Genomic DNA, 23,998 nt, shown 5'->3' on the forward strand with positions numbered 1-23,998 from the left:
CATTACAAACAGTTTTGATTTAATATTTCCAGTCCAATCTCTCTCTCTTTTAAAAATGTAGCTATTTCCAAATTCTTTTTTTTCTCTAACCCATTATCTGTCTACATCCATGTATGCATATCTGCTTTTGCTGTTCCAACTATATCTACATTCTAACTCTTTCTAGTATATATATCTATATATGTGCAGATGCATATATATTTTTGGATAACTTAATTATTTGTATGTTTTTAAGGTGTCAACACAGATACAAAAAAAACAGAAGTTGCAATTAATAAACCTGGATAACAAAACTAGGTTAATTGTCTGTCCTAGGACAGGAATTAAAAAAGTATAAAAAATAAATAAATAATAAAACTTAAAATGTTTCAGGTCAAACAAAAAAGTACTTTTCTGGTCAAACAACCATCCGTTTCTCACTGCTGACCCTAGCACTCCCCTCCCATGCAAACAAAAATGAAAAAAAAAACAAAAACAAAAATCGTATAATAATCACATTAAATATATATAATGTTTTTTAAAAAATTACCTGCCTATCCTACAGTAATTTTAAAACCAATGCATCAGGAAACACACCCATATTTTTTACTCTTGACCTTACTTATACTGGGATATTATATTTGGGCAAGCTCAAATTTTCCAAGGGCAAGTTCAATATTCCAGTCAGCCAGAGGTGTGCAAGCTGACTTTTACAAATCTGTAAACTTTGTTATAATTATTCATTTTGAGAATCCTGGGATATGTTTGATAATCTCTGGTGAAAAATAAAACACAGCATCTGGTTACATTTCCAACCAGTTAATGATCACAGTTTTCATCTTAATATTCAATATGGTACTAAGATTGATTCTTAAGTGACACTGCTATCACACACTCACACTAACAGCTATATCACTGCAACGATGTTGAGAATACTGCATGACCAAGAACCCACTCAGGCGTCTTATGTTACACCTTTTTCTGAAGCAACACCAGGTCAATTTGTACCCAGTTAGGAACTATCTCATTTCATCTAGAAATAAACTGCTCCTATATGGGATGTTTCCAAATTAATCAACATGAGCATATTAAAATAAGTATTTCAGTTACGTCTTTATGCTTAAAAGCTGCCTCAAACGATATACAAAATTCTGAATCTCAAAACCATCAAGGAGCAAGAATCAAGACTCATTTAAAATGGACCAATCACACACAAATATCAACACTCATTTAAAATGGACCAATCACATACAAATATCAACACTCATTTAAAATGTACCAATCACACACAAATATCAACACTCATTTAAAATGGACCAATCACATACAAATATCAACACTCATTTAAAATGGACCAATCATACACAAATATCAACACTCATTTAAAATGGACCAATCACACACAAATATCAACTCATTTAAAATGGACCAATCACACACAATTATCAACACTCATTTTAAATGGACCAATCACATACAAATATCAACACTCATTTAAAATGGACCAATCACACACAAATATCAACACTCATTTAAAATGGACCAATCACACACAAATATCAACAATCATTTAAAATGGACCAATCACACACAAAAATCAACACTCATTTGCAATGGAGTAATCACATGCATGTAGATCAAATTTGTTTGCTATATATCTCATGAACTTACCTGTTGTCCATACTTTAAAACTGTTAAAACTAGGACAGCAGAAAACTGTTTTATGCTAGTTATTTATTACGCTTATTTAACTACAATTGTATGGTATAGGAAATGAAAATCCTTGATCACTTCTCAAATTGCAAGGAAGAGTAATTGTACTAGTGACTCATCTTCAACCTCAACCTGGTATCTTTTCAAATAAAATGATGGTTGAACATTACTGAACAGAATCAAATATCATAGATATATGCTTGTTTATAAATGTATTAAAGTAGAATCACCAATATATTTGACAGTCAGTCAAGGGTAAGTGACTTAAAGACCTTTCCATTTAAATAGTGTTGCCTAATTGTTTGATCTACAAGTTATACCAAGCAAACCAGTATTACAAAAGAACTCAGTTGCAATTCTATGGAGTCAACTGCCAATTAAAACCTGTCTCTCATCTATTTTTTTAAGCAAAGACTGAAAGAACATTCTATGTATGAAAGATTTAATTATAATATATATCCCCCCCCATGTGTTTCCTTATGCACTGGTTTTAAAATTATGGTATGCAGGTCATTTATTTTTCTTTTTAAACATTATATTTTTTTTCCGGGGGTGGTGGGTTGAATCAGGGTCTGCAATGAGAAACAAAGGATGATCGGCTGACAAGAAACAATCATCTTTTGTTCCTTATTTCTGATGCCTTATGTTTGAGATTATGGCATCAGTTATTGTATGGATGTTATATTAATCTTGATTATCAAATAATTGCTACAATCTGATTAAAATCAGATCACCACTCTCCTACATGAAGATCTGACAGAGACTGATATGGGGTCATCTTCTGGTGACCTTTGAATTAACCAAAGGAAATGCAACTTTCAGACATTTTTTAATGAATTAAATCATTTTGCACACTTTGCTACTCTTAACTCATACTGCTCCATCTCCCAAATGCTAAGATATAAGACTTCATCTGAGTGGCTGATAAAATTAGTGATTATGATAATAACACAGGTCACCAGAACATGACCCTTAAGCAGTCACTGTCAGACCTTCACCTAGGACAGTGGAGATATGATTTTAATCAGATGGATAATTGTTATTACTTTACTAATAAATTATTAGCCATTCATGAACCTGGCATCATATGCTATGCTGTCATATGTAGTTATGCAGTTTTAAAAAGCTCATGATACATGCATATGTTCATCAAACAATGATGTATTTGTTCGCATATTTTTAATCAGACTGACTAGCAATAACCTTTGCTGGTGTACTCTTTTTTATATTTAGATTAGAACGAACTTTTATCATTTACTATATAGCCAAGATCATGCTGACATGTAGTTAAACACTTTACAAAAAGTAGCAAATTAACTGATACTCTCCCTCCTTTTTTAACCACCATATACAGTATTTACTATGAATCTATAAATTATAACATCTAAGAATTTTGTGTCCTAGTAAATGTATTTTCATTTTACCTGTTATACTAGTACTGATGAAGGCCTCAGAGAAGATAGGTGTATAACTGTGTTACTGTCAATAAATAAGGCATTTATTATTACAGTAGAACCTGGTTTGGGGACCATCCCTTCTGCGAATAAAATACGGTCTCTCAAGACAGGTAATATCTCAGTGAAGATCAATTCTGCATATAAAACTAGTCTGTAGATTGAGTAGATAGTCTCTCAAAACAGGTGGTCTTTTATAGCAGTTATATTCCAATTTTAATTATTTTATTCATTTTTACCAAGTACAATAGTCCATGACAAGCCACAAAACCAGTACAATGAAACTCTGGTCTCTTTTGTCAGTAGTATTGTAATGAACAAGCTAGCGTGTTCATTTCAGAAACCTGATCAATATATCCAATGTCTTTTTCATTTGAAAGGACAGTTATGCAACATAATTCAAAAGTTCCTGACTTCCTTAAATATAATCCTACTGTTGTTGCAAGACTGTAAGTTTCAATGCAGCTGCTTTCATTAAATATCAACTGAACACTTTCCTTCCTGTCTAAATTCATTGAGCAATTGACTCCCCAAACAATGATTATAGTCATAACACACATCCCCTTCAATCCAATCTTGTAAAATAAGTGTTGCTGCTGAATATAAAGTAGATAAATTTATCAATTTTATTAATGTATCTCTTACATTCGACACATTTTATAATGTCTGTCACTGAAAATAAGGTTAGTATTTCCATGGAGAGCATGAAAAAGACATAGAAGTATATAATTTGTACCATTATACACACTATTAATTTCAACAAATAATTAAATCCATTATGACTATACCCAACAAATATCAACATAGAAAAATCTGTTTTCATTTTAGTATTGTTCCAGATCAAAACCAAGCACAAAGTTCCCTTATTCAAGTATTCATTTAACCCTTAGTTTGTATCCTAAAGTGGTTTTTAAAAACAAAATTTATCAAGGTGTAATAAATACACAAAATAATCTGTAATCCAACTGTCACCAGGGGGGTCACTAACACTTTCATCTTGTTTGCATAGGCACAATATCTGCATGGGAGAGTCTCTTTTTTCTGACAACAGGGGTGACTTTGTTCATCATCTGCAATAAATGCCTAACAATTCTGCAAATTTGAGTGTTACATCAGTCTGAAGCAGTGTACATAAAGAGTTATACCACTTCCTCCTTTCAATTTGTCATTGGTTGCATATGAAAGTTTTTCCTTCCATGTATCAAAAGATTCAATGAAACCAGAAAAGGACAGCAGACAGGGTCGCTGACTGCATGAAATTTTCTGTTTGGTTTGAAACCTGAACAACTTGACAGTTAGGGACCCATTGGTAACAAATAGGTTAACAATTAATACTTTTACACTTTTAGGTTTTAAAAATAGTAGGGAGGTAAAACTGCCTGAAAAGGAGGTGAACACTGTTGGCAGGTATTCAATGTGGTGATAGGTCAATGTGGAGTGGACCTATTACTGTAATGTATATCATAGAATTTAAACAGCAACACAAATATAAAAGTACCAACATCAGCAGACTGATGTAAAGTTCAGTTATGTTTATATGAATTTATGTATCACTTCATTTATCTTTAGGTTTTTGAATGAACACAAGAAGAATAAACATATGTATACATGAATCACTGGCTTGCATCTAATTATATTTTTCATCATGATATATACAGTTGCTACTAATGTCCATTTGCAGACAAGAAAAACTGTGTTATAATTATTAGGTGTGTAAATATGCAAAGAAAATTACACTAAAATGGCAATTAATTAAAGACGAGTTAATAGGAAGTGTAAGTCAATACACAAGCTTGTCAAAGGATACATTCTCAGTGACCCAGATTTGGTACCGATTGCCAAGAGATGCTGCACAGGGTCGTACGCAATTGCCGTGGGTTGGTAAGGGAAACCATGCCTTACGGTCTGTAAAATAAATGCATCAAAACAGAATACAGTCAATTCATTAGGATTAGACACCAAAAAAAGCATTCTGAAATGCTCATGACAGATTTTTGTTTACATTACAACGTCTCACTGACCTTGCTAACGTGAAAATCTTCCGATCGAAGAACCTCCTCAATTTCTGTCTCTGATTTTGGTTGATTGCTGACAGACGATCGAAAGCCATCTAGCACACCTCTGAAATACGTAAATCTTTTCATTTTCCCATCTATAATGAGTAATCTTTTCCAAGTTTAAATAAAATCCATTTCCATACAATCCATCTCATCTTACTTGGGGCTGGAAGTTAGCACATAATTACAGATTTGTAGGGAAAACATGAGATGCCCGGATATATATCCCAGATTCCAGTAACTGGTTGTCGCATCTTAAGACTTAAATATTTAGCATGAAACGAACGTATTTAAAGAATTCATGCCTCTAAAGTAATTTAAGAGGATTTAAAATAAAATATTAACAAAATATAAAATAAATATATATTTTGATTAAAAGTGTACTAATGAAACTAAAAAGCTGACAATTTGATTCTGAATGAAATCGTTCGTGATTAAAATTCCAAAAGTGTCATGTGTACATATCGACCGAAATGGCTGCGCCCATGATGCGCTAAAACTCAAAAGTTTGTTTAACGATTGTAGCCTAAAATCCACGTTTTTAGCGTTTCCTTTAACTGATTCATAAATAATACGATAATTAAAGGTAACTCATAAAGATAGTGTGGCGTGACAGTAAAATTATAACCATGTAACCATTATATTGGGAGCACAACAGTTTGCTGACGTGTTTCTCATGTAGGGGAAGGGGGTACACACGACGGTTGATCATAGCAGTGTTAATTATGATGTATACTTTTGGATATATGGCAAAATATAAGTACAGTATAAATTAAACATTGTATTGATTTTTAACTTTTGAAAATATCTATATTACATTTTAATATATTACATTATAATATTAAACGGCCACTCGACTATCTTACAAGGCAGCATATTAAAAATATTAAAATATATCATAAGGAAAGACCTGCTTTTTGCATTGCATGTTTGTGTTTTAGAGACCAGTATGCTGGTGACTGTTGAAAGTAAAGCTTTTGTGACTGGATGCTATATATACCGTATATATCTGCTTAATAAGTCGGCCGTTGTACTGAAAATATTAATCATGCAGTGTAGAGGCCATTTTATAAACATGATATTTGAAAGAAATTCTAATCTAGGGGTAATGTTGGAAACTTAAGATGTTTGCTGTATGCACAAAAATTGTGAATTCAAATATTTGTAAGTTTCCATGCTACTATACCTATTCAAAAAATGTTTATATGGTATAACTATGTTTATGTGTATTACGATGGTTTTCATTATACAATACCTTTATCCACAGTTATTTTGATTTTAAAATATTATAGTTAGATACTACCCACCACAAAGTGAAGTGCCCAGTGTAATTTATCATTGGTATTTAATAACAAATATATTGCTTCCATTTTCATGCAAGTCCTAACTACCTATATTTGTAGTAATATTTGTGTTTAGCTGTTTAAAAAAAACTGTTTTTAATGTAAGAAAAGTTTTGTTATAAGTAGTTTTCCATAAGTTAAATTTCTAAATCCCAAGTTATATTTCCCAAGTTTTCAGGTTGTGCCATGACCCGATAAGCCCTTAACTTGTAAAGGCATCACCCACTTGTTTTCAAGTTGACAATCCATTTGATCGAGCCATGACTTTAGTACATGCAATTGCTCAGTGCCAAGTAGATTTCTACATCTTCCAGTCAATTTTTGAACTTATTCCAATTTAGCTTGTAAAGGCTGCACCCATATTATTTTTTTCAACCTGATATTTCTTTGATGTAGCCTTGAGTTTGATACTTGCCCATTGCCGAGTAACAGAGGGTAGATATTTGAACTCACTGTGATCTTGCCTTACAATTGATACATGTTCAGTTGCAGCTTTGTATTATCAAAGTGTTACTTACAGAACCCACCTGTGACAGTGAAACTGACAAAACAGAGTCAGATGATATTTATGATGACTGAGCCCATGACAATTTACAATGACTAGATGACAGTGGAGGATTTCAGAACTATATCAGACAGTGAGGATGAATTCTTGGACTTTGTACCAGAAGACATTAGATAATGACGTCCATAGAATACTGTGAATAAAAATGTTGACTTAACTTTTATTGTTTATTTATAAGACACAGAAGTAATTTATAGGATATTGTGAACTGAATCGTTTTGAACTATTTTATACTGGTGCAGTGTATTTGACTTTAATTAATGCATGGATTTATCATATAATGGATTTTAAATGTCTAGCATAATGAATTTTAATGGATTTAATTTGGACCAATTGTAAATTATCAATTTATTTGTGATATGTTCCGCTCAAAAAAGTATTTTACATTGATTCTGTCACTGTTTTTCATTTATATATATCTACATATCTATATTTCTGTCCAGTTTGACTTGTTTTTTTCTTCCAAAGTGCACCTCTGTTTCACTGACAACAAGTCTTAGGATGGATCTGAGTTGCAAAATATAACCCAACTTATACAAGGGTCAAAGATAAATTGGCTTTTTGTAGCCCTAAACATAGGGTTGACCTATAAGTGTCTATATGATATTTCTTTCTTGTTTCTAAATCTTTACCATTTATTGACAAAGGTAAATATTTCAAAGCTATTTTAAAACTTTTCACGTAAAATATATACAGATCCTATGCACTAATCTGTTCAAACCATTGTAATCATGTATTCAGACCATACTGAATAGTAGTTACTGACTCTACCATAGTGACCATGTATTCAGACCATACTGAATAGTAGTTACTGACTATACCATAGTGACCATGTATTCAGACCATACTGAATAGTAGTTACTGACTATACCATAGTGACCATGTATTCAGACCATACTGAATAATAGTTACTGACTGTACCATAGTGACCATGTATTCAGACCATACTGAATAGTATTTACTGACTTTACCAAAGTGACCATTTGTTCAGGCCATACTGAATAGTAGTTAACTGACTATACCAGGCATGCACAACCAGGGCTGGTCAGGCCATGCAGGTCACTCACTGGCCACTGGTCATCTTGTACCAGTGGCTAATCTTTTACCAATCATTACTCAGTGATACCCAGCCATTCGTCTGCTTGATGATGATATCTATCTATTCCCTTAGACTCCAATGAGTTTTTTATGTGGAAGCAACTCCATCAGAGATTCTGCATGCAAGGTTAATGATATCATGTGGAGAATCATCTGTGATCTGTGGACACAGATCCTACCTGTATTAGTCCAGTCACTAACTTTCTTTTGTTTCTTGTTGAGAACAAAGGATGTTCAATATCAACTATCAGGGGCTATAGAACTGCCATTTTCAGCACTTAAATTCTCTCAGGGCAAGATATTTGGTATGGATTCACACTTTGCCTTTCTGATAAAGTATTTAAACCTGTCTCCATTTCTCTTATCCTCCAATGGAATCTTTTTGTTTTGTGGTCTTGACCACACCTGCTGTGAACCATTGCTCCAGGCTTCCTTCCAAGACCTTACACTCAAGACTGTTTTTGTTTGTCCTGCCATCTACAAAAAGATGGCAAATTTCATGCCTTATCTTTGAAACAGGCCATCTCCTGTTACTGGCAATTTTGAGCCCATTTTTCTTCTTTGCCAACTGAGATTTTGAAGGTAAATGAACTATGTTGGTAACCCACTACCCATAGAGATCCTCAGTCTTGGTTGAAAATTCTGCTGGGGATAATCAATTTGGGTTCACTGTGTTTCGTCTCTATGCTTCCATGGGAAAAGAAAGGATAAACAGGGTTCCTTTTCCTCCGAAGGGCTCTGTTGATTTTTGGCTTCCACCATTAACTGGATTATCACTATCATCCAGAGCTTATCAGTCCCATACTGTTAGAGGCTTTCTTTAAGAAATTTAAGCCTGTGAGGTTCAAGCCATGGCTGACTCATGGGCCTTCTAAAACCAATTTCTTTTGGAGCATGTCAATGAAGGCAGCATTTTGGTGATCACACATTACCTTTTCTTTCGTCACTCTTTAGCACAACAGTTTTTCTTCTCTGGGGACCCAAAGTTGCAGTACAGCAGGTGGCTCAGAGAGTCACAAACATTTAGCAAAATTGATCTCTCCCTCAGATGGTGACTGCTTTTCATTTGTCTCTGTTTTTGATAAGTTTCAACACATCAACATACCTACCTGACAAGTTCAGCTATGCAGTAGTGATGGGTGAGATATTTGGTATTAAAATGTGATGGGGGGTAAAACTAATTTTAACTTTGCAGTACTTATCTGTTGGCATTGCTGAATGCCATCCTTCCACCCACCTATGACATAGTCATCACCAGTGATAAAGATGACTGTATTGCTTATAGATTTTTAAAATCTTTTATCAGTGGCAGTGGGACAGATTTTTAAAATTTTTTAGATGATGTCACAGTTAGCTGTCTGAGATGAAAACTTGGACTTTCTACTTGATAGAATAAAAGAGTTTAGGACCATATTTTGATGTACTATTCAAGGCTATTATTTGTTTGTGTAATGTTCTTAGGATATTATTGATAATGGTATGCTAATTAATCCAAATTGGTTGAAGATTACTCGAACCAATCAGTCAATCAGGCATTTAATTAGGATTTTCCATAATTTAATATAAGCAATTAAACTTTTCTTTTTCACACTTATTGACCTATTGGAGACAAAATCTTCCAGGAAAAGTAAAATTTGTGAACATTAGCTTCTGGTTGTTATTATATTATTTGGTTATTTTGAACTGCCTAGGTATCAACATCATGTCAAACAATAAATATACTGGTAAACCATTCCACATTTGAAAAACAGGCAGCTTACAAAGTGTCCAGAAATGTGATTCTTAATGGAAAAGTAGAAGATATCAAAATAGTGGTACACCTAGTGGGAAGTGCCAAGTCATTCACTACATTTAACAACTTAGCCCTTGTAAGAGAAACGAACAACTGATTATGTCATAAAAACCAAACCAATAGTAGTACGTATTGTTGCTAGTCATATGACTACAGCCCAGTTAGTACAAGGCAGAGATACACTAAACAAACTAGTGTAATTTTTTGTTTTGTAATTAGTCTTAAATGACTTGTTTGTATAATTACTGCCAAAATATAATTTTGCAACATCCTCTTGAGAGGCCCCCCGAGACTGAAGATAGCAACCTCATCACCTGACACCCATATCTTCCTTTTTAGCATTTTGAGCCCTTGTAGGTATTATGGAATAACTCTGCATAGGGTCAGTGATGGTAAATTCTCAATATTTGTATATACTCACCTATAAGTCAAGTCAGACGTAAAACAACTAAGATTCTGACCCCCATAGCATAATGTACCCTGCAGACTAGGGTATACAGTAGGTTGTTTGTTCAACTGATTACTCCTTACAAACTGCACAGATCCAGATCTGCTGGTGCATTATGCAATGGCAGATCTAGGTCTGTGCAGTTTGCAAATGGGCTCAACTTATAAGTGAGTATATATGGTATGTAATTTAAAAAAAGAAAAATTAACAATTCAGATTATTAGTTTGGAGATGATCATATTTGTGGGTATCATTGCTAACGAAGAGTCCTTGATCCAATTCATTTCATGTAGGTATAGAATGAATTGGTCTGACAACTGTTCGCTAATGAAGATAATTCTTGCTAATCCTTTACCCAAGTTTCCAGTCTGTGTATTAGGTAATAATATAGGTGCAGCAACTGAAAAGTACAATTTATGTAAAAATAGTACTCATTAAAACTGGATCTCAACCTATAAATGCATTTGAAACTAATTGATATTCCATATTGACTATCATATGTACTCATTTTATTGCTTTCTTGTCAATCAAGTTAAGAATTTATTTTCAAATCAATGTTTATGTCTCTTGTAGTATCAGTTTTCAATATATGATCTGACATTCTGGAACTTTATGAGACTTAAATGGTGTTTGATGGATTTCTTAGAGAGTTTTATCAATAAATGGAAAGTCCTTGATTTACAGTATAGCTAAGTGTATTGATTATATGTCCAATTGTTATTGATCAAATCATTATTGCATACCAATGAGATTTGTCAAGGCTACAGACAGCAAGTTATAGAGAAATATTTGTTTTTTTTATTTTATCAAATGTTTCTTCCACATTATGTTTAATCCAAAATGCACATAAATTTTCACTTTTTCCCATGCTAATGGAATTGGCACAGAATATAACATTTTGCTCATTTTTTAGTTTGTATCTGATGTGTGTGTGTGTGTGTGTGTGTGTGTTCATTGATATATTGTTATGCCCTTAATATCTTTGACACTAATTCGTCTACACTTGTAAAAATTAGTATAAGGCACCATCTGAGGAAGAGTTACTCAGCAATACCACAGCTAGGTCACTGTGACGTCAGTGACTTCTTTCATATCAACTATTTGTTGAATACACTCCCAGTATTCCTGTTTAACTTACATTTATGAGACCTGATGAAAGAATTTTTCTCCAAGCCTATGTGATTATGACCATTCATTAAGATGTTGTAACCATTTTTAATTTTAGAAAGTAATTAATTTTAAATTGCTGCACCACCCTCACCTGCCCTACTTATCAGACTAAGCAAAAATTTCTTGGCAGGTCAATGTTGTGTTGCATGTGTATGTGCAGTAGCCAGTAGTCACACGACATGAGCCTCAAACTGTATGCATTATTCTGTGTATTGCAAACTCCTCATGTCACCAGATATAATCATCAATCTGAACCTAGAAACATATTTTTTAGACATCAACTAAACAGGTATGCAATGGCTTTTTTATTACCCTGGTTATTATCAACAGTAAGGTACCCAAGTACCAGGGCACCCATTGGGAACCCCACTCAACTGTACAAGAGTCATCAGATGTTCCACCTTCACACATGGCTTATCTGAAGTGATCTGTCCCCACAATCAAATGTTAGAGGGCATCCCTTTCCAGCAAATGTTTCTTGGGACTTGGCACAGCCTGTTTATGAAACTTTGAGCCTTCGTTTAAAAACCTCTTAACTTCTAGCTGACTTTAGTGCATGGAAGAAACAAACTAGTTGCCCTCTCTTTGTAGGAGAGGTATCAGTGGTTCATTGTGAACTACAACCCATGTCTCTTTTGTCTCAGCCAGGTTTTCTTGTCAAAAAAACCCCAACTTTCCTAGATATTATCATCTCCAATACAAATCCAACCCCTCCCCCCCCCCCCCATCTCAGCTGCATCTGTATAGGAGATGGTCAGGATAGACCTTTTACCCAGCTGGACACTAAGGTTCTTTTTGGCATCCTCATAGTGAGAAGAAGGGACAGGAGGTGGATCCTACTGTCCCTAAGGGCCCAGTTGTTATTTCAGTATCCACCATCTTGAGATGGATTTCACTCACTATCACGTTTTTAATTATTCTTCATCAGCACAGACACAGAATCATGACAGTTAAGTGTTTAACTGAGTTTACAAGGAAAGACAGCTTTATCTCATATAAGGCAAGCAACACTTCCTGCAGATTTTACAAATGTTGTGAACAATTTAAGATCCTTTTTCAGACTCCGGTTCCATAATTAATATTTTCAGTAAATTTTCTCATAATAAATATAAAATATCAGTGTCAGAATGATCTTGATGTTTATTGCTTTAAAAAAGTGTGCAATATTGCTCTTGTCAAAAGACCTGATGCATCATTTCTTGTACTGGAATTTGGAGCTTTTAGCTCAAACTTGTTGTTCTTGAGCAGTTCTGTAGCAAAATGAAGTCTGTCTGATTGGTCAAAAATGAAATCTTAAGTGCACACAAATGCAAATGTTTTAGCTGTACCAGTCAGACCTGAAGAGCTCATAGGATTGTCTGTTGTTCAGTGTGTCACCAGTTGTTTGTCTATCTACTTCTCCTAAACCACTTGGAGGATCGCCATGAAACTTTACACAATCATTTGTCTCATGGTCTAGTTGGCACTAGATATCAGCGATGACAATCAGATGTTCAACGTGGCCACTACAGCAGCAATCTTGAAAAACCTCATTGTTACAACTCTTCCTAAACCGTAAGTGAAGTTGACATGAAGTTTTAAAGTGGTCCCAAATTAAAATGTTGCAGATATTACATTCCAAATGGCAGCCATATTGCCCATTTTGAAAATCTTGTTATCACTACTCTTGAATGGATAGTTATATCAGCATAGAATGTTCACTGAAAGACTTCCTATGGTGTCTAATTGGCCCTAAATGAAAATTGTGATAATCGGATGTGTAGTATGACTGCCATGGAAGCCATCTTGAATATCTTGTTGTTGCTGTTCCTTCTGAACAAAGTCAGATTGACATGGGGTTTTCACCGGAAGACATTTTTTGATGTCTAGTTGGTCCTAGATGAAAACAGTGCCACTTAAGACTTTCAGTATGGCCAACACAATGACCATCTTGAAAAGTGAATTATCTATGTTTCTTCTGAATGAATGGTCATATCAGCAGGGGACTTTCACTGCAAGGTTTCTGTTTTGTTGTCAATTAAAATGGTGCTAGTCTGTCATTCAATATGGCCACCACAACAGCCATCTTGAAATCTTGTAGTTTTTCTTCTAGATGGTTGATCATATCAGCTTTGTGCTTTCATCAAAAGACTTATAATATCTAGTTGATCCTTCCTAAATAGAAATGGTACCAAACTGATATCCAGGATGGCCACCATGGCAGCCATCTTGAAAATCATATTATCGTACTTCTCACATCAACACAAGGGTTTTCACTAGAATACTTCTTGTTGCTCCTAAATGAAAATGGTGCTAATCTGACATTCAGTGTATCCACCACAGCAGCTAATTAAAAACTCTTGTTTTCACTGAAGAACATTGGAGATGTTTTCAAGACTCTGAAATTAAAAGGATTAAATAGTCTCATCATAAATGTGAGGAAATTCTTTTAGGCCATTGGAGTGTCTGTCTTTCTGAGGGACTATTATTTAGATGTCTAGACTAGGTAACATACTGAATACAGTATTTACAGTATATATTGTGAAACAATAAAATAATTTAGGTAATATGTCCCAAGACGTAAGAAACAAAACAAATTTGAGTTGAATTTGAACACACCTTCCCCCTGTCATTGTAATAAAATAGATAAACAAAATGCTTATTTGATAATAAAATGAAAGACACTAACCTTGTTTAGTTATCATGTATTCCTGCTTTTCTTTCATCATGAGCATTAAAGAAAAGAATAAAATATATTCTCTAACTCCAAAGGCCTGTATGTATTGTAGACATCCATACTGTAACGTGAATCGCTCTTCTTCGATAACACATGACACATTGTTATTGACATGAACATAGAGAAACAAACCATATTTGGTCATACTCAAACTAAGGTTTGAATTTGTTATCCATTTAAAAACTGGATCCAACAAAATCGCAAATGAGTGAGAAATAATCATTAGTTACCTGAAGGCATCTGCCATTTATCCATGCCATGGTGTTAGGTTGCAAAATAACCAAGATTGAATTAGATCCAGGTCAACTATTTGACAGTATCTCACAAATAAAAATCATTATTTGAAAATACATTCATTTAAGTGCAAATGACAATCTTTTCGCTAGCATGGGTTACAAAAAGAATTATTAAAACAAGTTACTGCAGACATCAATGCCCATTTGTATTAATTATGACTAGAGATGCCAAGCAAATAGAAGCACTGGTGGTGAATAAACAAACTGGCAATGAGCAGTAAACTCTCAGGACAGGACATCAAAGACAAAGGTTATTTTCATTTCAAAGCAAACCACCCTTGGAAACTGACTTTGGATACTTTTAAGCTGATTTTTTAAAAAGCAATGTTAATACAAAGTCATTTTATTACAAAGCAAGCCAACCTCAGAAGCCAACTTTGGATTCTTTTAAGTGTGCTGATTATTATATATATATATATATATATATATATATATATATATATATATATATATATATATATATATATATATATATATATATATATATATATATATATATATAAAGTTGGCAGAGATATAGAAACTAACTTTGGTACTTTTTTATTCCTATTGACATGAATTTTGAAAATAAATTGAAACAAACAAACAATTTTTAAATTGACACAATATGTTGTTTTGTGCACATACATTGATGACCCAGTGTAGCCATAAAGATGAGAAAATAAAATCATTTTATGAATTTGTGAAAGCCAGAAGTGAAGATGATTGTGCAGACAATATGATCATTGACATGGATGAAATTCTAGTGTACTTTGCTCTCATTCCTAGATGGACTGATGATAAGATCAGGGTTAAAAGTGTGCCTCCAACAATAATTTCTCATGGCATGAGATAGTTAAAAATATATTCATGCACCGAAAGAATGGGTCGTTTGTGTGCAGGAGAAGAGTTGTGCTAATGAGATGATGTTGCAGTGGATTAAGGAGTTTTATCTCAAGCACACAGTTCTATATTTTTTTAAAAATTTCAGTTGGAGTGCACTTTCCGAAATGTATTTTTTTTAATGATTTAAAAGGTGTGCCACAACTTAAAACTTGAAAAATGATGTGTCCCAGAAAATAGTGCACAAAAAATTACTTTAAAAATTAATTTATGGTGTCCCAACAAATACGGTAAATGCACTATTCATATTCCATGTGAAAGTCGTAGATCATTGCTCTTTTTCCTTTTCATCATATCAGTTGAATTGTTAATAATGTACTGAAATAGAGTGGAAATAATGCTCAGTGACTGGTATTCCTTTTGTATTTATACCTATCCAGAAGTCAGTTGAACTGTACTGAAATAGAGTAGAAATAATGCTCAGTGACTGGTATTCCTTTTGTATTTATTCCTGTCCAGAAGTCAGTTAAACTGTACTGAAATAGAGGCGAAATTATGCTCAGTGACTGGTACTCCTATATTTATACCAGAAGTCAGTAGAACTGTTAGGACTGTACTTAAATAGTGGAAATTTCTCGTGGGTCGGTGGTTCTTTCCGGGGTTTTCCCGGGTTCTTCCTCCACCATTAATACTGGCCGCCATGTATAGCCTATCGTGTGCTGAAAAATGGCGTTAAGCCCCAAAACAACAACAACAACAACAACAAATAGTGGAAATAATGCTCAGTGAGTAATTCCTTCTGTATTTATACCAGGAGTCCTAATGCATTCTTTACATTATAGATCAAGTTACATCTGAAAGATGCCTCCTCATAGACTGGTCAAGCAACTGGCCCAAGTGGCAAAGCCAATGTCCACCATAGCTGGATACAAGTTGCAGCAACATTCATACAAATACAGGTATTTATATTGGATTTTGCCTTTGACATGCATTTTATAAAGTTCAGATATTGTCCTGTGTTTCACAGTTGTCGCTGTGAGAGAGAGAGAGAGAGAGATTGTCAGCTAATTCTGATAATGGAAAATGGGATTTTTAATATTAGAAAATGCATCAGATCTAATAGTGAAAAGACTTGCTTACATTTTGAAAATCCTGGATTTTCTATTAGATAGAGTGGTTCACCCTTCATCATATAAGAAGAAGCCATACAGAAAGCATGGCCTCTGATGAGGGGAAACAAAGTGGTAAAAATATGCAATATTGGTGTCAAGCAAGATGGTCTCGGATCTGGGGTTGTCGCTTTTGGGAGGGACCGCTTAAAGAAAAATCGTAGCCACAATCAGTGACAAGGCGTATTTCCTCCTTATCATTCGAAGGTCCCAAAAAGCCTGTGAAAAATGAGCAAATAACATCTGTGTAATGAAGCAGGGCACATTATGTTGTGAGTGTGTACACTCTTGTGCATTTCGCTTACCAATTCTGTTGTTGAACAATAAATTGTGTTCTGGGCCATCTATAGTTACCAATCTTTGTAGATGGCTCATTCTTACAGTTACCATTCTTTGAGAATGGCTTACAGATGGACTAAGGAAGAGCCTATCTATTTTAAGGTGAAGGATCAAGGTCACTGCAAAAAGAAAAGTACAAAAATGTTTTTTGCTTATTGACTCAAGTTCTCCACCATCTTCATTTACCAAACTTTGTTCTTGGTTTTTACTTGGGGTAAAGAAGAATCCTTTATATTTTGGCTTGCTCAGTGAAAGAAAGAAGCATATTGACTTTGGAGTCAAAAGGTCAGAGGACCTAGTCACTCTAACTGACAGAAAAAAAATGGTTTTGGCATGGTAAGTTTAGTTACCTTGACCAGAGTTTGTTCAGGACTTGCACTTAAATTCAGGAAATGAATTTAGGTCCAAAAAAGTCAAAGATGAAAGTCATTGTGACTCAGAAAAAAAAGAATTTTGCAGAATAACCTTTGCGCTGTAATAAGTTCCATGACCAAACTTTGGTCATGATTTACCTAAGGTCCAGGCTTGGGCAAGTCTAATAAGAAAGTATCGGTTTAGTTCAGGGGTGTCAAATTCATTTGCTGTGGCAGGCCAGATTTGATATAAATGTACTTCAGTTGGGCCATGAGTATGATGAACTATCATAAGCATACAAATTTAACAGTAACAAGAGACCTGGTCTGCAGGCTGGACTAATGAGTCTGTTTGACATACCCTTGGTTTAGTTAAAGCAGATACCTTGACTTAAAGTCAGGGTCATTAAAACCATTGGTGTATAATCTCCAGTCAACTTTGCCCTTCTAGTGCCTATGCAGAAAACTATTGAATGATGGTTGGGCTAGTTATGTATCATTCTCTTTGTTGTTACATTTTATTTGTCATTTATTTTGTTTCTTTCAAAATCTTTGTGTCCCATTCTAATTTGTGTGTTCACATTTATACATATCAGATTAAACATGTCCTGCTGAGAATAATTTGTGTTGTGTAATGTTGCAAAGTTGCAGTCTTGCACATGTATATATTTATTATTCCTTTATCATCTTGATAAAAAAAAAGTCTCGGTAGATGAATAAGATTAAAGTTAACATAATTTCTCATGCAAACAGACAAACTGAGGATATTTAGTCTGGTTACAGGTCTTTTTATAGACATCTTATGTAACTCACATCTTCATAAAATGCTGCTCTCTGAGGGACCATTCATTGTTTCCTGTAAAAAGTATACGTTACTGCTGCAGGTGGCAGCGAATTTATTGTATTAGAAACTCATTTTCCAATATTAGAAAATGTACTTGTTTTATATTAGAAATTCATTTCCAGTATATATTTTAAAAAAATGAATATTGAGAATCATTTTATAATATTAACAAATACTGATTTTTGTCCACAGCAGCTTGCCATGGACTAGTATGTGATATAGGGGAGATAACTTCAGCTTAGTAGTAGAAAAGAGGGTTTAGGGAAACTTTTATTTTGCATGAAACCTTTGCTACCAGATTAACCAAGAATTATGCATTGTGTTGAAATTAAAGACATTTGGTATATTCACCTGATAATGCTTTAGTTTAAGTAGGTAATGTAGCTAACAGAGTAATGAATGTATTTGATGAAATCTGCAGTGGGATGTCAAATTTCATTTTAAATTCAAAAGATTTTTTTAACTCATTACAATTTATCATGCATCTTTGACCTTTCTTGTTGATTGTTGCTTTATATTCTTTCACAAATTTACTTGTCTGCATATTTTGTCTATTAGTTTGTTGAGCTGTGTGTAATAATCCATCCAATAGCCAGATAACTACTTAATTGTTAACAAAATTCATATACCCCAGTATTTCCAGTGGGACTGTCTCAAACTAAGTCTACTTTGATAGAAAACCATTGTCTTCTTGACTTGTTTGAAAGAAAGGCTTAAAGGAATTTGCTGTATATTCACAATTTTCAGCCTTTATGAATGTCAAATATTGAACTAATATTAAAATAATAGCAGTTCAGGTCACCTTGGGTTGTATGCAAAAGAAACTTTTTTTGACAGTTCTTGGGATTGTTGAAAGCTTCTTTTGGAAAAGTGAGTTTCAGAACCCACATGCACAGATGGACAAATAATTTAGAAGGCCCAGAAGGGATTCATTTTCCTACAAATATATAACTCAAAGTACACATAGTCAGAAATACTTAATGCCTAAATCACTTTAGATAGGCTAGTATTGTTGTTGTTGTTGTGGGCTTTAACACTATTATTCAGTGTACAGTATGTTATACCACTTGGCCTTCCAGGGCCCAACTAGTGATGTTATTGTGAGCCTAAAGATGAATTGCAATATGACCAGTGTTTTTTACTACATTGTCAAGATAATATCACATGTTTGTACCATTTCTTATAAATACAATTTGGTGATACCATTTCATATAAATATTTAGCAATACCATTTCAAATAAATACAGTAATGCAATATGTAATATAAATACAGTATGGCAATATCATTTCATACAAATACAGTATGGCAATACCATTTCAAATAAATATAGTATGGCAATACCATTTCATATAAATACAGTACGGCAGTATCATTTCATATAAATACAGTATGGCAGTATCATTTCATATAAATGCAATATGGCAAAATTATTTCATATAAATACAGTATGGCAATATCATTTCATATTAATAGTGTATGGCAATACCATTTCATATAAATATAGTATGGCAATACCATTTCATATAAATACAGTATGGCAGTATCATTTCATACAAATACAGTATGGCAATACCATTTCATATAAATACAGTATGGCAATATCATTTCATATAAATAGTGTATGGCAATACCATTTCATATAAAATATAGTATGGCAATACCATTTCATATAAATACAGTATGGCAGTATCATTTCATATAAATACAGTATGGCAATATCATTTCATACAAATACGGTATGGCAATACCATTTCAAATAAATATAGTATGGCAATACCATTTCATATAAATACAGTATGGCAATATCATTTCATATAAATAGTGTATGGCAATACCATTTCATACAAATACAGTATGGCAATACCATTTCATACAAATACAGTATGGCAATACCATTTCATACAAATACAGTATGGCATTACCATTTCATATAAATACAGGATGGCATCATTTCATATAAATGCAGTATGCAATATTATTTCATATAAATAAAATATAGCAATCAACAAAGCTAAAGTTCCATATAGTTGAAAATTCCATCATTTTTTTAACTGACCTTTGACTCATGACTGTTGCTTCAGTGTATATTTGTCTGACAAATATGTATTGATTGAAATATACTAAAGCTGAAACATGCCACTGCTTATTAGTTCTCACTATTAAATCAAACTGAAAATGGATTAATATGGACCATAGGGTGGAGTGTATGTATCTCCAGTCTGTAAGATATTGCCAGTATATAGTGTCAGTATATTGTATTGTTTTTGCCTATGTCAACACTGAGCCAACTACATCAATAGTGATGGTGATATATGTTATTATTTTTGTAAATTTAATTATATGCATGTTATTCTGTAAATAATCTATTACCTGACAATGTAAAACAAAAACAGCTAAGAGGTAGGGAGAAAATTGGCCAGCCGAAATAGCTTTTTTTAAAACCATATGATATGTGTCTAAAATATATGTCATATATAAAAACTGTATACTGTGAAACTGCCCTCAAGCAGACACCATCTGGGCCCAGAATTTGTCCATTTATGGTGGTGGCCAGCATATGGAGGTTTGAGTTTGTATTGGGACAGCCACATTGGGACAGCCACATTGGGACCAACTTATTGGGACAGCCACATAGGGACCAGCTTATTGGGCCTGTCAAAAGAGGAAGGTGTGTTAAAGTTGGCCCAGTGTAGAGAAGTTTCATTGCACATGTTATGTCCTTTACAATTACATGTGTATGTCAAATATTTCAGGAGATAAATGTAATTTGTTGAGTAGATGGAATATCTTTATACTGTTTGGTTGTATGGTTTCTAATGGCACTTTTGAGACAGTACTAATTGTACCATGCTGAGGAAAATGGAGCTAACTGCCTTTCCCAAGGATACACCAAGGCAGCCAACCCAGGCTGGCATGGGCAGGTATTGAACTTGCTACCCTATGATTACAACTCCAATGATCTACCAATGAAACAATGATTGCTTTGCATATCTTCATACTGTTTTATCTTAAAAGTGAAGGGCTCATGGTAAAGTTACCAAAAAATTGTATGACCTCAAGATGCAGAGAAGAGTAAGGCAAAATCTGAATTTTCTTGCATTCTTCAGGTATTTGATAGTGAGTGCCGGAATTGCTACAGGAGGTGTTATGTTTTATTTCTCCCAGAAACACAAGGTAAGGCATAAATCAAATCCCTGGTAGAAAAAGGGCAGTAAGATATAAAAAAAAAACTATTTTATTTATTTTGAACCTCACATGTTTTACAATTTCAAAAGATGCTGTATTTGCATAGTTATTATTATGTATATCTATATTTTCTGTATGTTTTATTACAGTAAAACCTGCTCTGAGAGACCACCTGTCTTGGGAGACCAAATTCTCAATGCATATATTTACTTATTATATAGTGTAATGACCTGCCCTGAGAGACCACCTGTCTTGAGAGACCATTAATTTTTTGGCCGAAAGGGTGGTCTTTCAAAACAGGTTCTACTGTATATGATTTTATTAAATTTGCTTAATTTTTTATTCATAGTCATAAACTGTATAGAATATTTTTTGTTATAAATTGTGTTTGTACTTTGGCTCTGTTGAAAACACAAGTTATGTAGGATCTATAAATACATGTTTACGTATGTGTTGACAATTAGTAATAATAATTATAATAATAAGACTTAAAATGGCGCCTATGGCGTATTTTCTCAGTGACTGATGGGATTTGGAAGTTTCAAGAAGAATTTTGTAGATTCCCATTGGTTACGTGAGGTCATGTAAATATACATAATTTGTCGTAAATCAATAGTGTATGTTGTCATATGGGGTCTGTTGTGAACTACAGTCTCATTATATGGTGTATGTAAAGAGAAAATTAAGCATTCAGTTTCTTTCCAATTTCTGGAGCCGTTCACACTTTTAGTGTTCCTGTTGTAAGTCTACAGACTTATTTTATGTTGTACTTAGACATTATTCACGGGGAAAAGCATTTATTTGGACTGTTCAGTGGTGACAGAAAGTGCTCATTATTTGGACAATGCCATGTTGATGATTTCACAGTTTTTGGAGGACCAGTTCATTTACAGTATTGAAAATTATAAGGGACTTTTCATTTGTTTAGGACTTTAATAAACCTTTATAAGGACCAATTTGGACTCACTTCATTATTACTTTAATAATTAATTATTTGTTAAGTTTTACAAAACTTGTTGCTTTTGCTTTTCTGTTACTTAAGTTTGTGACCACAGAGTCATAATGGTACTGTGTATTTATTTTGCTTTAGTCTGATGTTTTGTTGCACTGCAACACAGGTAGATTATTGCATGCTAGGGCAGTTGGAGTAGAGCGCATTGCCCAAGGTTGCACCACTATAGCCAGACTCGAGTAATACAGTGGTAGGATTCAGACCTGCACCCTTTTGGTTACTTAACAGCATGCGAACCACTCAGCTCATCATGTCTCCTCATATATTTGTAATGGAAGAGTTGTTAACAAGTTGACCACTCAGCTCATCATGTCTCCTCTTATATTTGTAATGGAAGAGTCGTTAACAAGTTGACCACTCAGCCACCGTGTCTTCTCATATATTTGTAGTGGAAGAGTTGTTAACAAGTTGACCACTCAGCTCATCATGTCTCCTCATATATTTGTAATGGAAGAGTCGTTAACAAGTTGACCACTCAGCCACCATGTCTTCTCATATATTTGTAGTGGAAGAAACATGAACAAGCTAAAGTACAGAATGTGAATGCATGCCTAATACATGGACAAAGGAGGTGTCATCCTAGATTATAATCACACTGTAAATACATAAAAATAAGATATATTTCTTAACTCATGTTGGCATGAATATCATTGTCTATGTTAATTGGAAACCATTTCTTTGAGATGCTTAATTAATATTCTGGTAATACTAAAATAAATTACTTTGCAAATGGACCAGATGCAGATATTAGTATACCGGATTTTATGTAAATTTTCGTACACGATAAAATAATTATTAATTTCAGTGTAGAAAAAGTTATATGTAAAATAAATAATTATCATTTTGTGGTACTGACTGTGTACGAAAAATAAAAGGGTCATACCCAAACAAATTCTACAGAACACACACTACTCGATAACCTAACGATACAAATGTACAAAGTAAGCGAATATTTTCTGTTTCATTCTGCTCTCAATTCAAGAACCTAATTACAATAAAAATAAAAGTACTCAAAAGGTTTTTTGTTGTTATTAACGAGATAGAGATATGGTTTGAACATGTAATAGTTATGGGTATTATTTATTGGTAAATTGTACACAGTGATACAAGTCCACATTGTCAAGAAACTATGTGCAACTTATATTCTTACAGCAACAATAACCTCATTATCAAATTGCAATTTGAAAAAAAAGAACTTGAAATCACGTTTTAATTAATGTGCATGAGCTTGTGTCTCTGTGTGTGAGAGGGAGATGAAACAAAATTTTGTCAGTGTACAAGATCATATTCATTCAGGGAAGTTTTTATTCATAGCTTTTGCAAAGAGAATAAAAGACTATTTTCAGTTACCTGACAATTATGATAATCCTCATGTATTACAACCCTACTATATTCCATTATCAATATACACCACTAAATCAACAGTTCAGTCTTGTTTTAATTACGATATACATTGTCACAACAACCACATGGCTATGCAGTGTTATTTACATGGTAATTAAACATACTTAGCGCTTTGGTTATTCTAGTTGAAACTAGTTAGAGGGCAAGAATCGACAGAAGAGGTCAAATCAGTGAGGCTGCCAGTTGGGAAGTGAGGCTGTCTTTAGGGAACTGAAAATCAGTCAATTTGCTATTGAA

The 23,998-nt window shown here is 33.7% G+C and overlaps 2 protein-coding genes across 5 annotated transcripts in view; one reads left to right on the forward strand and one right to left on the reverse strand.

Moving 5' to 3' along the window:
• Nucleotides 1-5,417, reverse strand: part of LOC149797316 (syntaxin-binding protein 5-like) — a 252,736-nt gene extending 247,319 nt beyond the window's left edge. Inside the window, exons 1-2 of the mRNA XM_089962039.1 lie at nucleotides 5,168-5,417; nucleotides 4,954-5,051 (exon numbers count right to left, since the gene is read on the reverse strand). Of these exons, the coding sequence (XP_089818165.1) occupies nucleotides 4,954-5,051; nucleotides 5,168-5,290 (221 nt within the window). The 5' untranslated portion in view covers nucleotides 5,291-5,417. The remainder of the gene's footprint in view (nucleotides 1-4,953; nucleotides 5,052-5,167) is intronic.
• Nucleotides 5,418-5,657: 240 nt separating this feature from the next.
• The window catches only part of LOC149797317 (oxygen-dependent coproporphyrinogen-III oxidase-like), a 53,490-nt gene continuing 35,149 nt past the window's right edge, over nucleotides 5,658-23,998 (forward strand). The window contains exons 1-3 of one of the 4 annotated variants that reach the window (XM_089962042.1): nucleotides 5,658-5,709; nucleotides 16,296-16,412; nucleotides 21,267-21,333. In XM_089962042.1, the coding sequence (XP_089818168.1) occupies nucleotides 16,315-16,412; nucleotides 21,267-21,333 (165 nt within the window). In that variant the 5' untranslated portion in view covers nucleotides 5,658-5,709; nucleotides 16,296-16,314. Of the gene's footprint in view, nucleotides 5,790-16,295; nucleotides 16,413-21,266; nucleotides 21,334-22,863; nucleotides 22,955-23,998 lie in introns of those variants that run through there. The other 3 variants (XM_089962040.1, XM_089962043.1, XM_089962044.1) reach the window with 3 other exon arrangements.

This window comes from Sinohyriopsis cumingii, chromosome 6 (genome assembly GCF_028554795.1).
Source record: "Sinohyriopsis cumingii isolate HCF-2022 chromosome 6, ASM2855479v2, whole genome shotgun sequence".
NCBI classification, from domain to species: Eukaryota; Metazoa; Mollusca; class Bivalvia; order Unionida; family Unionidae; genus Sinohyriopsis; species Sinohyriopsis cumingii.